The sequence below is a fragment of the Schistocerca americana genome, chromosome 1, assembly GCF_021461395.2.
Source record: "Schistocerca americana isolate TAMUIC-IGC-003095 chromosome 1, iqSchAmer2.1, whole genome shotgun sequence".
In the NCBI taxonomy this organism is placed as follows: domain Eukaryota; kingdom Metazoa; phylum Arthropoda; class Insecta; order Orthoptera; family Acrididae; genus Schistocerca; species Schistocerca americana.
The window spans coordinates 1,055,638,293-1,055,654,841 of NC_060119.1; the positions used below are offsets into that span (position 1 = coordinate 1,055,638,293).

The 16,549-nt window shown below is 40.8% G+C and overlaps 2 protein-coding genes across 2 annotated transcripts in view; both read left to right on the plus strand.

The window, feature by feature from the left end:
• Nucleotides 1-8,511, plus strand: part of LOC124596256 (polycystin-2-like) — a 74,976-nt gene extending 66,465 nt beyond the window's left edge. The window contains exons 6-9 of the mRNA XM_047135333.1: nucleotides 2,731-2,855; nucleotides 2,982-3,206; nucleotides 3,292-3,520; nucleotides 8,494-8,511. Coding sequence (XP_046991289.1) covers nucleotides 2,731-2,855; nucleotides 2,982-3,206; nucleotides 3,292-3,520; nucleotides 8,494-8,511 — 597 coding nt within the window. The remainder of the gene's footprint in view (nucleotides 1-2,730; nucleotides 2,856-2,981; nucleotides 3,207-3,291; nucleotides 3,521-8,493) is intronic.
• A 4,523-nt stretch (nucleotides 8,512-13,034) lies between these two features.
• The window catches only part of LOC124596266 (polycystin-2-like), a 48,470-nt gene continuing 44,955 nt past the window's right edge, over nucleotides 13,035-16,549 (plus strand). The window contains exon 1 of the mRNA XM_047135345.1: nucleotides 13,035-13,088. Coding sequence (XP_046991301.1) covers nucleotides 13,035-13,088 — 54 coding nt within the window. The remainder of the gene's footprint in view (nucleotides 13,089-16,549) is intronic.

A 16,549-nucleotide genomic window follows, 5' to 3' on the forward strand; every position in this document is an offset into this window, starting at 1 on the left:
TACAATGTTTACCGCTAAGTGGGAAGTCAGAAAAACATTTCCAGCCTGATAATGGAATTTTTTAAAAACTGATGGAATGTGTTACTTACTAATTTCGATGATGTGTTAGACGATCACGTCGCTCGCTCCAAAAAGGTGAGTTCTGAATTAAACATTATCTCGGTCATAAAATCCAAAATGGAATTATTTATTAATTGGGGGAAAGAATTAAAAGCACTGTTATTTTTAACTCAAAACAATCAAAATATTTTTCTATTATTTTACATTGCGCACTCGACTAGCACACGAAGAACGGATTTCAATAGTGTTTAGATTCGTTTTTCTTAGTTACTTTACAAAAAAAGCTGATGTAATGGAACATATTTAAGGATTTTTTGCTCTCACATGATCTACTGGCCAGGCACTAACTACATTTCTGTTGGATTTCTTATCGACTTGTAATATTGATTTACAAGATACTAGCGGTCAGGGTTACGATACCGCCGCGAATATGAGAGGTAAAAATATAAGTCTTCAGAAAAGAATACTATACCTTAACCCACGTGCATTTTACATATCTTGCGCGGCAAACAGTCTCAATTTAGTAGTGAATGACGCTATAAGTCCACTAGAAATAACAGCTTTTTTCCCTAGAGTTCAAGAAATCTGTGTGCTTTTGGCCGCGTCCACAGCACATTGGCAAATACTTATTAGCGAAGTTGCTGATTTGACTTTAAAGCCGTAGTCCACTACCCGATAGGAGAGTAGAGTCGACGCGTTGAAAGCACTTCGTTTCAACCCAGGAAAGATCCCTAATGCTTTGTATAAAATTTACCCTGATGATAATACAGGTACTGAAAGTAGAAACATGGCCAAATCTTTAATAGCAGAATTAAAGTCGTTTAAATTAATCTACTCCAAAGTTATCTGGCACGACATACTGTCCAAAATTAATATTGGGCAGCAAAGCTTTGCAAAAATCAACCTCTGTTGTTTCAGAAGCGGACAAGATGACACCACAAGCTAGAAATGAATTACTCGCAATTTGGACTGAATCCGCGTCCAGAGAAATGATCAGTAATTCAAAACAAGTATGGTAACTGAAGAGCTTGAAGTTGGGACAAAATTTCCCGCACCAACTCGTCCCCATCCCAGGAAAAAGTATTTTACCTATAAGGGTGCAGATGAACCAATAATAGACCCAGAAACATATTTCAACACACATTTTTACTATTACTTGGTGTACACCATTATAACAAAATTTGACAAACGTTGCGAACTTTTAAATGAAAACCGCGCAGCTTTCACCTGTCTACAGAACTTATGTCATTGGAGAAAATTAGAATCAGAAGAAAGAAGGAGACTATGTTCAAGTTTAAAAAATGATGAAAACGATCTGTTTAATGAAATAGAACTTTGACAGTTATTCGTAGATTATTGCACAACTCCATTGGACATATTAAGTTACTTATTTTCCAACAGTTTAATTCCTGTATTTCCGAGTTTGTCTACAGCACTTAGAATTTATCAGACATAACCAGTCACAGTACCTCACAGTGAAAGATCTTTTTCTAAATTAAAAATATAAAAATAATTACCTCAGGTCGACGTTGTCGCGATGTAGACTAGCCTATTTATCTTTAATTAGTATTGAACATGATATCAGTGTTGAAATCAGTGGCGTTGTCAACGATTTTGCGAAAACAAAAGCTCGGAAAGCGGATTTTCTGTAGATTTTTGTTGTTGTTCTCTTTTTAAATTGAATAAGCAATACTGCTTTTGTTTTGTATGTGAGATAAAAAATGAAGATTCAGTAAAATGTGTTTTCTCTAAATCCTAAAACGAAATTACGGCACTAAATTTTTGAGTAGTAAAAGTGGGGAGGAGAAGGGAGGGCATCATGGTAATGCTCGCACCCCGGCGACGGATACGCTAGGGCCGCCTGTGTCTCAGTGTATAAAAGTATTCATGTTGTTGTGAAATACATGTACTAGGTATTTGTGAGTGCCGGTACAATTAAACAGGGGATGTAATCATTGTGTGGCCTGTTGCAGACCATCAGTTAACATTGCTCTATTGTGACTTTGGCTCTGAGCACTATGGGACTTAACACCTATGGTCATCAGTCCCCTAGAACTTAGAACTACTTAAACCTAACTAACCTAAGGACATCACACACATCCATGCTCGAGGCAGGATTCGAACCTGCGACCGTAGCAGTCGCGCGGCTCCGGACTGAGCGCCTAGAACCGCTAGAACACCGCGGCCGGCTATTGTGACTTTAAAACATAGTGCTTCAGTAATGGGGTACGCAAGCCACGGGACTGAGAGGACTGCCTGTTGTGAACACGTCATAAAGGAAAGAAATTAGATTGTGTTATTGTTAAAATAACTAGGATGCTGTTTTAATAAGCTACTTTCACTCCAGCGTAATTGAAATGATATTCACAGCGTGTCTAAGAGCGTTATTCTTTTTCAAGCAGATCAAGGCCCACAATGGTGTACCCTGATGTGTGATTTTCTTGGCCGGCCGGAGTGGCCGAGCGGTTAAAGGCGCTACAGTCTGGAACTGCACGACCGCTACTGTCACAGATTCGAATCCTGCCTCGGGCATGGATGTGTGTGATGTCCTTAGGTTAGTTAGGATTAAGTAGTTCTAAGTTCTAGGGGACTTATGACCACAGCAGTTGAGTCCCATAGTGCTCAAAGCCATTTGAACCATTTTTTTGTGATTTTCTTTTCCTGTTGCAGCTAAGGGTTCGAAATGATTCTTGTGAAGTACCAGCCATATTCACCAGAACTTTTTCTACCTGTTACGATGCGTACTCTTCTGCTGCAGAAGAAAAGGAGCCATTCGGACCGAGGAACACTACAGCGTAGGTGACAATGTCTGTCTTTAAAACACTTTTACATGTTTTTACTGCCACTGTACTTATTTCTCATAACCCGCCCGTCACCTGCCATTGTTCTCCTAACCCAATTTCCATTTTCTGCATTTTCAGCTGGAGATACACCTCTAGTGAAGAATTAGATGGTATCAGTTATATGGGAACTATTTCGAATTATCACGGAGGAGGCTATTACCAGGATCTGTCTATTGTACCAAATGAGACAGTAAATATTGTGGCAAGTTTGAAAAAGAATCTATGGATTAACCGATCAACCCGAGCTGTATTTTTGGATTTTACCGTATATAACGCAAACATCAATTTATTCTGCGTAATAAAGTAAGAGGCTTCAGACCGCACAAGCCTTCCTAACACATTGCAATTGTTACTAAAATTTGATGATTGTATTTTACTATGTTTTCAGGCTGCTCTTTGAATTCCCGCCGACGGGTGGTGTCCTCAGCTCTCATGACTTCACAACCATGAAGTTAATACGTTATGTTGAACCATTAGATTACGCTGTAATGGGCTTTGAATTTTTATTTATATTTTTTGTCCTTTTCTTCACTATGGAAGAAGTGATAGAAATGATGTTTTTCAAATTACAATACCTCTTTCACTTCTGGAATTACATAGATTTGGTGATTTTACTGGTATGTATTAATGCTTAACAAACGTTACCTTAAGTAGTGTAAACAAGGCGGAGGGAAGATGGATATGCCAGAATTTGAATGTTCTCGTTATGGTCTTTAATCCGGAGACTGATTCGATACAGCTCTTCACACTAGTCTAACCTGGACAAGCTTATACGTGTCTGAGCAACTGCCGGTACTGCACCCTACGGTTGAGTCGTTGCAAGTTGATCCCTGACAATTACAACGGACTGGACGCCGCAGCTTCGCGCGCATTCCTCAACCAATCACGTAAAGTGATTTTGTGAACGTCTCTATGGCAACGCCACAGTGTTGTCACAGCTATATAGACGACTATTGTTTTCACTTGTAGCTGTTAGCGCTAGGCAGATGAAATCTAGCAGCAGCGCTGTCAGCAGTCAGGGTTCATTTTATACCGACTCGACTGTGCACCCATTTGAATCCGCTCACTGCACTCACTCTACAATTTCAACCCGTCACGCATCCCTCGACTGACAATTTTTTTTTTTCAATTTATTGGTTTTCGGGAGATGCCCTTTCATCCAGCCCAACAACGGAAGGTCAATTATGACGATACGAATTTAGGGACAACACAACCCCCAGTCCCCGAGAGGAGAAAATTTCAGACCAGCCGGGGATCGAACCCAGGCCCTTTCGCTTGGCAATCCGCAATTGCCACAGTACAGGGTGACTATAATTAAATTTTCAAAATGTTTTAGAAATAACGCCACTGGTCTGAATGACGTCAAATTGAAACGGAATATTATCAGAGAAGGGGGAAAACGTATGGCAGAAGACAAAAAATAGTGAGGAAGTTGACCAATAGATAGCGCTGTATGTGTCAGAATACGTAAATGCAAACACCTGTCACGCGCACGACCCACTGAAGTTGGTATAACACGCAGGGTACACGGCTTTTCCTTCTTTCGTGTCTGCGACGTTCGCCATGACTGTCTCAATGCAGGATCGCGCTCTGCTTGTAAAGCTGTATTACAAGAATGATGGCTATGCACACGTCGCTCTGCAGAAGTTCCAGACACTGAAGGGTTTGAAAAACGGCGTTGGTCCAATGACTGTCTTGGGTCTGGAGAAAATGGTTCGGAAATTCGAAAAGATGGATTCTTTTGGTGTGCAATCTGGTAGAGGGAGGAAACGAATTGATTCGACGTCAGTGGAAGGAGTGGCCACAGCTATGCAATAGGAGATGAAAGGTAGTTTGCAAATGTGTAGTGCACGGCGAATTGCCCGAACTTTGGACATAACGTGAGCACAGTGCGTAAAATCCTTCGAAACATCCTTCATTGCTATCCATTCAAAATTACCCATGTGCACAAGTTGCTTCCTGTTGACCTGCCAGTAAGAGAGATCTTTTCTTTAGAATTTCTTGCCCGCATGGAAGTGGACAATGATTGGTCGTGAAAGATTTTGTGGACAGACAAAGTCCACTTCCATCTGGTAGGATATGTCAATACACGGCACTGTCGAATATGGGAAACGGAAAATCCACACGCAAATCAACCAGTACCACTTCATCCCGAAAAGGTCACTGTGTGGTGGAGGTTTATGGCATCATTTATCGTAGGGCCATAATTTTTTGGAAGAGACAGGTGCTTCCGGTCCTGTTACATGTACTGGCACTGGTAAGCAAAGCACTATGAGTGTCTTTTGTGCAACCACGTCATTACAGGTCTCCAACAGCGTGGATGTGATCATTTTTATGCAAGATGGCGCACCTCCAAACATTGCAAATCGAGTTAAGCAGTGACCGTTTCGATCACCTGATCATAATCCGTGGTACTTATGGCTGTGGGCCTGTCTGAAAGATGTGTTTGTGTTCCGATTGTAAACTTAGCTGCATTGAAGGCACGCATTGCGCAACGCAGTAACACTTCGATCAGTTGTGGAACATGCTGTTTCTCGATTTCAACTTGTTGCAGAAAACGGTGGACAACATACTGAACATGTTTTTACGTCAGTCACACGAAAATTAATAATCCGATTTGATTTTGATTGATGCTTTTTATGCGGTTTTTGGCCTCAGGACAATTAAAAACCGATTTTTCCCATCCGATGTGATATGACCTTGCTGTGATGCATGGTCTTACGTAAGTAACACTATCACACATGTACACCCATGCACACTGAGTAGTACAGTTTGTCTAACATCAAACGTACACCTAAAGCATTGTTGTATGATTCATTTGTCATTTGCAGTCGAGCACTACTAAATTATGATGCGTACGGTGCCATTTATTTTTCTTCTGCCATACGTTTTCCCCTTCTCCGATAATATTCCGTTGCAATTTGGCGTCATTCTGACCAATGGTATTATTTCTACAGCAGTATGAAAGTTTAATTATAATCACCCTTTAAGTATTTGTTTGTGCATTACAATTTGCCCTATCAGTCGCTCCCTTCTTTTAGTGAAGTGTCATAAATTTCTTTCCTCCCCAACTCGATTCCGTACCTCGTAATAAGATCTATCCTTCCAATTCTCAGCATTTTTCTGTAGCAGTACTACAGGTCAAAAACTTACATTATCTTCTTTAAAACTGCATTATGAAATGCATAGCTGTACCGCACTTGGTTGTTGAACAGTAAAGCAACATCAAAAGCAATTAAGCTAAGCATTTTCTCAGTTGCGCCACCAAATGTAACTTGTAGACTGTTCCAATATCGTTGTTTACTGTCTATGTCATGGCAACATCAGAGATAGACCTTGCAGCCATGGATGGTTGTCAAACCATCTCTGATTTTGACAAGACATGAAGGTTGCGAATAGACAGTTGATACTAGTAATGGAGCAGTTTATAAGTTACAGGATATTGCAGCTGTGAGAGGGTTCATAGTTGAGTTGCTTTTGAGACCCCGAGATGATCTGATGTTGGACGAAATCGATTGTCTACAATAAAAAATATTGGTGCAGCTATGTAATTTCTTCGTAACAGCTAGTCAACACCGTCTGTGCAAAATATTTATTCTTCTCGTCTTGCCTGTGCTATTTACGTCCACTTTTCACTCCTTATGTTACATTCCAGACAAATATTTTCAGCAAATACTTCCTGATACTTCACCACTAACAAATGTCAAGCTCTCTGGCAGATTAAAACTGTGAGCTAGCCAGGATGCTTCAGTCGCTAAGGTACTTGGCCTCTTAGCCGCGAAAGGCAAAGGTCCCAGGGTCGAATCTTCGTCCAGTACACAGCTTTAATTTGCCACAAAGTTTCTTTTTCAGAAACGGGTTTCTCGTCATTACCAGTCTGCATTTGAGATCCTCTCTACTTCTGCCATCGCCAGTTATTTTGCTACCTCAATAGCAGAATTCGCCTAGTATTTTCAGTGTCTCGTTTTCTGACCTAATTACTGCAGCATCACCCGATTTAATTCGACTACATGAAATAAACCTTTTTAGGGTTCCGTAAGTGAATCGGTGAAAACGGAATAGGATCACTTTGTTGTCTGTCTGTTTGCCTGTCTGTCTGTCAGGACCCATTTTGCTGAGGAACGAGTAGAGATACCATGTTGAAATTTATGTCAATACTGAGGTCTACGGTCCCTTGGCGGTGTGAAACATTTAACCTTCTAAGTCAATGCAGTCAAAAGATACGACCATTTATGTCATATAATTCGATATTCGCAAACTCAATCTTCAAAACCTATAAGTTACTTCCTGTTGACCTAGAGTCATGAAATTTGTCAAGAAGCAACTTTCACAGAACAAGTGAAAGTAAAAATCCCAAAATTTGTAATTTGTCATTATATCAGCAAAAAATACACTACTGGCCATTAAAATTGCCACACCACGAAAATGACGTGCTACAGACGCGAAATTTAACCGACTGGAAGAAGATGCTGTAATATGCAAATGATTAGCTTTTCATAACATTCACACAAGGTTGGCGCCGGTGGCGACACCTACAACGTTCTTACATGAGGAAAGTTTACAACCGATTTCTCATACACAAACAGCAGTTGACCGGCGTTGCCTGGTGAACGTTGTTGTGATGCCTCGTGTAAGGGAGAGAAATGTGTACCATCACGTTTCCGACTTTGATAAAGTTCGGATTGTAGCCTATCGCGATTGCGGCTTATCGTATTGCGACATTGCTGCTCGCGTTGGTCGAAGATCCAATGACTGTTAGCAGAATATGGAATCGGTGGGTTCAGGAGGGGAAATAAGGAACGCCGTGCTGGATCCCAACGGCCTCGTATCACTCGCAGTCGAGATGACAGGCATCTTATCCGCTTGGCTGTAACGGCTCGTGCAGCCACGTCTCGTTCCCAGAGTCAACAGATGGGGACGTTTGCAAGACAACAACCATCTGCAAGAACAGTTCGACGATGTTTGCAGCAGCATGGACTATCAGCTCGGAGACCTTACTTTTTGGCCGCGCGGGATTAGCCGAGCGGTCTCAGGCGCTGCAGCCATGGACTGTGCGGCTGCCCGGCGGAGGTTCGAGTCCTGGTCAATGGTGGCCGATCAACTGGCTCGTCACTAAACGCCAGTCACTACTCTTGATGAACTGTGGTATCGTGTTGAAGCTGCATGGGCAGCTGTACCTGTACACGCCATCCAAGCTCTGTTTGACTCATTGCCCAGGCGTATCAAGGCCGTTATTACGGCCAGATGTGGTTGTTCTGGGTACTGATTTCTCGGGATCTATGCACCCAAATTGCGTGAAAATGTAATCACATGTCAGTTCTGGTATAGTATATTTGTCCAATGAATACCCGTTTATCATCTGCATTTCTTCTTGGTGTAGAAATTTTAATGGCCAGTAGTGTATAATATTGAATAAATTACGAGAGCCACTCTCCAAAAAACGATACTTTCAAGCGCTCACAAACAACAATGAACACACGTAAAACGCAGTTCAGTTGGCAACCCTGTGTTTTTTGTTTCTTCAGTTGGATGTCAGACGGCCAAAGTGTGTGCATTGTGAAACTATTTCGTGTGTTCCTTTGTGTTTCAGTTAAAGAGTTCAGAATAGCTAAGGAAAGGAAAATACTTGTGTAAAAATTGGTTATTGGTACTGCTGGGGTGAGAGGAGAGAATTTGTGAAACCTCAGTCTAAGTGGTTTTTTTGTTGTCCAGCTTTACCTTCGACGTGATTAGGCGGAAGACTACTGTATCTTCAGTTTCCAACACACTACTTCGTAGCTTTTCTTTTCTTCTCTCTCCCTCTCTCTCTCTCTCTCTCTCTCTTTTTTCTTCATTACACGATAGCGGTATGGATAGACGATCTAGGTTAAGTGGTGCTGCGTATCAAATGAAAGCTGAAGAAAATAGACACAGGGATAGTAAACTTTTACAGAAAATCCACGATTGGATGAATTTAGTTCTAAACAATAAACAGAATGCAGAGATCATCATACGATAACGCAGCCAACAGGGCTAGTGCATATTAGGTCTGCAAGGAGGACTCCAGGACCGAAACTCTAATTTGCTGCATTCCATGTTCGGCTTACTCTCTGAATCTAGCCAGCTTATGAGCTGCAGAATGCTGCACAGCTGAAATATCGTCTTTTGGGTTAATTCAAGGTTTATACAATTTCTTTGCAGATTCTAAAGGCAGGTGGAACATCTTGGAAACATTTTTTGATTCTGCGAGTATGACACTAAAGTCGCTGTCTGCAAGACGATGGTGTGCACATTAGGTTGCGTGTAAGAATTTGAATGCAGATCATAAAGCTGTGTTTTTTTGCATTAACAACAATTTCAGAAAATGAGAGTGGTAGAGTCAGATGTGAAGCTGAGGGTCTTCTTAGAAAGCTAAGTAATATTGATATATGAAGATGGTATCTGTTTGAAAGAACAGATACCATCTTCATATAGTTAAGGCTAACCGGCCACCGATCTTCGTCTTCTGTGCTGGATGCACAAGCATTGCCTGAACTCTTACAGGACTCGGTAAAATTGTCTGCCACAAGTAATAAGTGTAATGGGCAGGGGCACTACGAATGTAGTGCGTGGACATTAAGTTGGGAATGTGGGTCTCACGGGGTGTGTGCAGTGGATAAATCCCTGCAGTCGCACTATCCTCTGTGCCTTCGGTGGCTCACATGGATAGAGCATCTGCCATGTAAGCAAGAGATCCCATGTTCGAGCCTCGGTCGGGGCTCACATTTTCAACTGTCCCCGTTGATGTATATCATATATCAAAGCCTGTCGACAGCTTAGGGTCTTGATTTAAATATATTCCAAGTAGTATTGACGTGGTTCTCATGACATCAGTGTGTTGTTCTATCCTGCAACAGTTTGGCAAAGCAATGACAACACTGCAAGCTGAAGATGTAGATATTTCTACCTGTTGAAGTGTGTGTTTCTTGTGCAATGTTTTTAGTTGAGCTTCAGTCATCTTTTTCAGCTCACAAGAATTTAGCTGAAAAGAAACTTATGGAGAACAGGAATTTGGAATCAGTTGCACCTTCTTCAGCTACTGAGAGTCAAAATAGGGTGCAAGAGATTTTTTGATGAATCTTTCAGATTGTGTTGAGATCTGCAGAAGAGTGACAATGTCATATTCAAAGATTATACAAACTCTTCAGGATGAATAACAGAAGAGATTTAGTGTCTAAAAAGAATATAACTTAAGATTTTCATTTCTCTCAATTATCACCGAACTAGAATCTTATGCAATCTTATGCAAACCGTATTCTTTCCAACGAGAGTGCAAGGGAACAGTAGAACAACCATAGACAATATTTTTGTTCATTCGTCATTATTAGAAGGGCATTCTGTTAGCAAAAAAGTGAATGGCCTTTCAGATCATGATGCACAAATTTTAAGTCTAAAAGATTTTTGTGCTTCAACACATGTTAAATATAGTTACCAACTTTTTAGGAAAGCTGATCCAGTTGCTGTACAGACTTTTGTAAACCTTATCAAGGAACAAGATTGGCAAGATGTTTATAGTGCTGATACAGTAGACGATAAATATAATGCTTTCCTCAAGACTTTTCTCGTGCTCTTTGAAAGTTGCTTTCCGTTAGAACGTTTAAAACAGGGTACTAGCACAAACAGGCAGCCTGGGTGGCTGACTAAAGGGATAAGAATATCTTGTAGAACAAAGTGGCAATTATATCAAAACGTTAGAAACAGTCAAAATCTAAATGCAGCAGCCCATTACAAACAGTATTGTAAGGTGCTTAAAAAAGTTATTAGGAAGGCAAAAAGTATGTGGTATGCAGATAGAATAGCTAAGTCTCAGGATAAAATTAAAACCATATGGTCAGTCGTAAAGGAAGTGGCTGGTCTGCAGAGACAGGTCGAGGATATAGAATCAGTGCGTAGTGGGGATGTCCGTGTTGCTGATAAGTCGCATATATGTACAGTACTTAATAATCACTTTCTGAATATAGCAGGTGAACTAAATAGAAACCTAGTCCCAACAGGGAATCATACAGCGCTCTTAGAAAAAAGTGTTCCGAGACTGTTACCTGAAATGCTCCTCCATGATACTGACAAGAGGGAGATTGAGTTAATAATTAAATCACTAAAGACCAAGAACTCTCATGGATATGACGGGGTATCTAGCAGAATACTGAAGTATTGTTCCACGTATATTAGCTCAGTACTTAGCCATATCTGTAACTTTTCCTTTAGCAGTGGTCGGTTTCCTGACCGATTAAAGTACTCGGTAGTGAAGCCACTTTATAAAAAGGGAGACAGGGATAATGTTGACAATTATAGACCTATTTCTATGCCATCGGTGTTTGCTAAAGTTATCGAGAGGCTTGTATATACAAGGTTACTGCAGCATTTAAATTCACATAATTTGCTGTCAAATGTACAGTTTGGTTTTAGAAATGGCTTAACAACTGAAAATGCTATATTCTCTTTTCTCTGTGAGGTTTTGGACGGATTAAATAAAAGGTTGAGAACGTTAGGTGTTTTCTTTGATTTAACGAAGGCTTTTGACTGTGTTGACCACAAAATATTACTGCAGAAGTTGGAACATTATGGAGTAAGGGGAGTAGCTTACAATTGGTTCGCCTCCTACTTTAAGAACAGAAAGCAGAAGGTAATCCTCCGCAATATTGAGAGTGGTAATGATGTTCAGTCCCAATGGGGCACTGTTAAATGGGGCGTTCCCCAAGGGTCGGTGCTGGGGCCACTGCTGTTCCTTATTTATGTAAATGATATGCCTTCTAGTATTACAGGTGATTCAAAAATATTTCTGTTTGCTGATGACACCACCTTGGTAGTGAAGGATCTTGTGTGTAATATTGAAACATTATCAAATAATGTAGTTCATGAAGTAAGTTCGTGGCTTTTGGAAAATAATTTGATGCTAAATCACAGTAAGACTCAGTTTTTACAGTTTCTAACCCACAATTCAACAAGAACTGACATTTTAATCAGACAGAATGGGCATGTTATAAGCGAGACGGAACAGTTCAAGTTCCTAGGCGTACGGATAGATAGTAAGCTGTTGTGGAAAGCCCATGTTCAGGATCTTGTTCAGAAACTAAATGCCGCTTTATTTACCATTAGAACAGTATCTGAAATAAGTGACATTTCAACACGAAAAGTAGTATACTTCGCATATTTTCATACGCTTATGTCATATGGTATTATTTTTTGGGGTAATTCTTCTGATTCAAAAAGGGTATTTTTGGCTCAAAAACGGGCTGTTCGAGCTATGTATGGTGTAAGTTCGAAAACCTCTTGTCGACCCCTATTCAATAGTCTGGGAATTTTGACATTGCCCTCACAGTATGTATTTTCTTTAATGTCGTTTGTTGTTAGCAATATTAGCTTATTCCCAAGAGTTAGCAGCTTTCACTCAGTTAATACTAGGCAGAAATCAAATCTGCATGTGGAATGCACTTCCTTGACTCTTGTGCAGAAAGGAGTGCAGTATACTGCTGCATCCATTTTCAATAAGCTACCACAAGAACTCAAAAATCTTAGCAGTAGCCCAAACACTTTTAAGTCTAAACTGAAGAGTTTCCTCATGGCTCACTCCTTCTATTCTGTCGAGGAGCTCCTGGAAGAGATAAAAAATTAAGCAAATTCCAGTGTTACATTCTTGATTTTCTTTATTTAAACTAACGACTTGTTTCATTTTATCTGTTTCTACAATCGTGTTATAATTTCATGTATTGACTCGTTCCATGACCATGGAGACTTCTCCTAAATGTGCTCCCACGGAACAATAAATAAATAAATAAATAAAGAAGCTGTTCAAATTTATGATACTGCAGAGAAACTTAGAGCCAACTATAATTATGACCTAGAGAGCAACTTTGGTGAAGAATGTACACATTTTAAAAGGTGTAAAAGATTTTAATAGGAAAAAAAGAAGATGGTGAGAATGTGTCCTCTCTTCCATTTTTCTGTAGAATGTTGTTTCAAAACAATATGGTGATGTCTATCCAAATGTGAACACAGCACTCAAGATTTACAGCTGTAGCCTACTCCAGCAACATACTGTTCTGTAGAAATGTTCTTTTCTGTTTTAACCATCTACAGACAACGTAAGTTCAAGAACAAACCATAGAAGCAGGCATGAAAGTCAGTTTGGATTTTCAAGAAGTGATGAATGAGTTCGCAAATACAAAGGTGAGAAGGGAGTCATTTCTCTAAGTTCGCTATGTTTTGGAAAAGCTCAGTTAAATGATATTGTATCATGTATTTGGGGCTGACTAAATTGTACATTTAAGTGAAGTAATTTTAGTATATGGTATTAAACTATAATGATTTCTCTATACTTTTACCGCAACTGTACCCAAGTTTTATGTCTGTGGTAATTTTTCAATATAAGGGGGTACAGAACTGTACATCTACATCTATGTGGCTACTCTGCAAATTACACTTGAGTGCCTGGCAGTGGATACATCAAACCACCTTCACACTAATTTCCTATTACTCCACTCTTGAACAGTAAGCGGAAAAAAAGAGCACGTACATCTCTCTGTAAATGCTGTAGTAGTTATTTTTGAATATTTGACTTGCACATGTGCTTTATGTTAATTAAATATTTCAGTAAAGTTTAGAATTCAACTAATGATTATGCTGCTCTTTTGCCGGTAATCCATAAACGAATAGTAATGCTCAAGTTTAGGACCGGGGTCGTAAAATAAATTACTATAGAGGGGCATCACACATCCTAAGTATGGCCCGGGTTGCGCTATTTTGGAGCATGTTTTGCTCGCGTGTTAAGACATTTCTGGAGACCAAAAACTACTGTGTAGGAATGAACACGGGTTCCCAGCTCACTCTGTCTACGAGATCCAAACAGCAGGAGGTAAAGGCACCCAGATAACTGCCATGTTCCATGACTTCCGAAAGGCATTCAGTACAGTTCCACACTGCCACCTAATAAGCAAAATATGAGCGTACAGAATATCAGACCAGTTGTGTGACTGGACTGAAAAGTTACTAGCAAGCAGAACACAGAATGTCATTCTGCACGGAGAGAAGTTTTCAGACGTAAACGTAACTTCGGGCGTACCCCAGTTCAGTGTTCCTGGCAGCGGCGTAAATAATGCCCTGCAGTGCCTAGGGGGAGGGGAGGGGGGGGCACCGATCGTACTAAGAGGCACCATATTTGGGGGTGGGGGCAAACTGACTATGATTTATTTAAAAATATGTTTTTACATTCAATTTAGCTCTGGAAACTCATTAACGAGAAGCAAATAGAAATGTGTCAGCAAACATTTCGTACCCTTCCTTGTTTAACATTAACGATAATGCTTTAGCGCATGGCGAACAGCACTGCGCGCAGCACACAGATTCCATCACTGCTGCTTTTCTAGCCGAGCAGGGACCTGTACACCAGCTAGCACTCTGGGATGCACTACCTTCTTCATTGTGTTGTGTTCCTTCAGTTGTTGTTGACAACAATAGGCTCTCCTACTGAAATTCCTAAAGTTTTCTTGTATGTTTGTGACGAACGCAGTGTTAATGAAAGTAAACTTAACTGGGAAGTGATTCGGACATAACTATTGCGTACCTGTGTAATGCAGTTTATTTTCTTTTTATCTAAGCTGTACTTACATCAATGTAAAACTTATTGCTGTTTTGTTTGGTAAGTGCAAAAATGCCACAGAGATGCTCAGTTACCTTCAGTAGAGGACAGTGCAAGAGAGGCATTCTGCATCACACTATGGTCTATTGTTAAAATTCTGAGAGCGTATGCTCCTAGAAGAATCAAAATACTTCCTCCTACGTATATCTCATGAAAAGACCGTGAAGATAAAGTTAGAGAGATTAGAGCCCACAAAGAAGTTTGCCAGCAATCGTTCTTCCCGCCAACCGTATGCATCTGAAACAGAAAAGCGGAAGTGAAGTGGTACACAAAGCACCCTCCGCCACACACTGTAAGGTAGCTTGATGAGTATAGATGTAGATATACGAGGGTAAACCCAAAAGTTCAAAAATGTTCAAATGTGTGTGAAATCTTATTAGACTTAACTGCTAAGGTCATCAGTCCCTAAGCTTACACACTACTTGACCTAAATTATCCTAAGGACAAACACCCACACCCATGCCCGAGGGAGGACTTGAACCTCCGCCGGGACCAGCCGCACAGTCCATGACTGCAGCGCCCGAGACCGCTCGGCTAATCCCGCGCGGCCAAAAAGTAAGGTCTCCTATTTTTTTATAAGTCCATAGACCTGTTTATTTCAACAATGGTTTACATCAGTTTACAGCTTGAACATTTAGCTATTTTTTGACATAATCACCATTTCTGTCGATGCATTTTTGTAGATGCTGTGGCAGTTTTTGTATGTCCATGTCATACCAGCTCGTCGCCATGCTGTTAAGAAAGTTATGAACCTCTTCTTTCGCCTCGTCGTTGGAGCTGAATCGCTGGGACTATAATTAACGCTGACAGGTACTGTCAGACTCAAACGGGCAATTCAGAACCGGAGAAGAGGAATGTTGAACATGGGCGTATACATTCTCCATGACAATGCTCGCCACACATCACTCGGCAAACCGTTGCTCTCCTGCAACAGTTTCAGTGCAACATTATCACCCACCCATCCTATAGTCCTGACTTGGGACCCAGTGACTATCACCTGTTCCCTACGGTAAAAGAACATTTGGCTGGAAAGCGATTCAGCTCGACGACAAGGTGAAAGAAGAGGTTCATAACTTTCTGAACAGCATGGCGGCGAGCTGGTATGACATGGGCATACAAAAACTGCCACAGTGTCTAAAAAAATGCGTCGACAGAAATGATGATTATGTCGAAAAATAGCTAAATGTTCAAGCTGTAAACTGATGTAAACCATTGTAGAAATAGACAGGTCTATGTACTTATAAAAAATAGGAGACTTTACTTTTGGAATTACCCTCGTAGATGCAGATGTGGAAGGGCCTCTCAAAAAGTTCAAGAAATTCAAAAAATGTCCAAATGTGTGTGAAATCTTATGGGACTTAACTGCTAAGGTCATCAGTCCCTAAGCTTACACACTACTTAACCTAAATTATCCCAAGGACAAACACGCACACCCATGCCTGAGGGAGGCCTTGAACCTGCGCCAGGTCCAGCCTCACAGCCCATGACTGCAGCGCCCCAGACCGTTCGGCTAATCCAGCGCTGCGTAGAAATTCTGGTTATATACAGGGTGTCCCAGCTATCTTGTCCACCCAAAATATCTCTGGAACAATAACAGCTATTGGAAAACGACTTTCACCGGTATCAATGTAGGGCTGGGGCCCATGAATGTACATATTTGGAAACGTTCTAAAACGAAAGCATGTGTGTTTTTTAACACAAACTTATGTTTTTTTTAGTGGATCTCCCATATTTTTTCTCCACCAATCCATAGCATGACAAAGCACATACACAATGGCGTTGATTGCATCGCAACATTCCCATTACATCCCGAGATATTGAGACGCGAAGTTGACGCTTGAAACACCCGACATGCGCTGCTAGCGCACGTCCTGAGGCTCAGGCGTGAACCCCATGCTGCCCGTAATCGCGGTGTGATTGACATGTGTAATCACACCTCCATACTTATCAAGAGGTCCGAAACGAATAATACGGTCTGCTGCCATCAACTCTC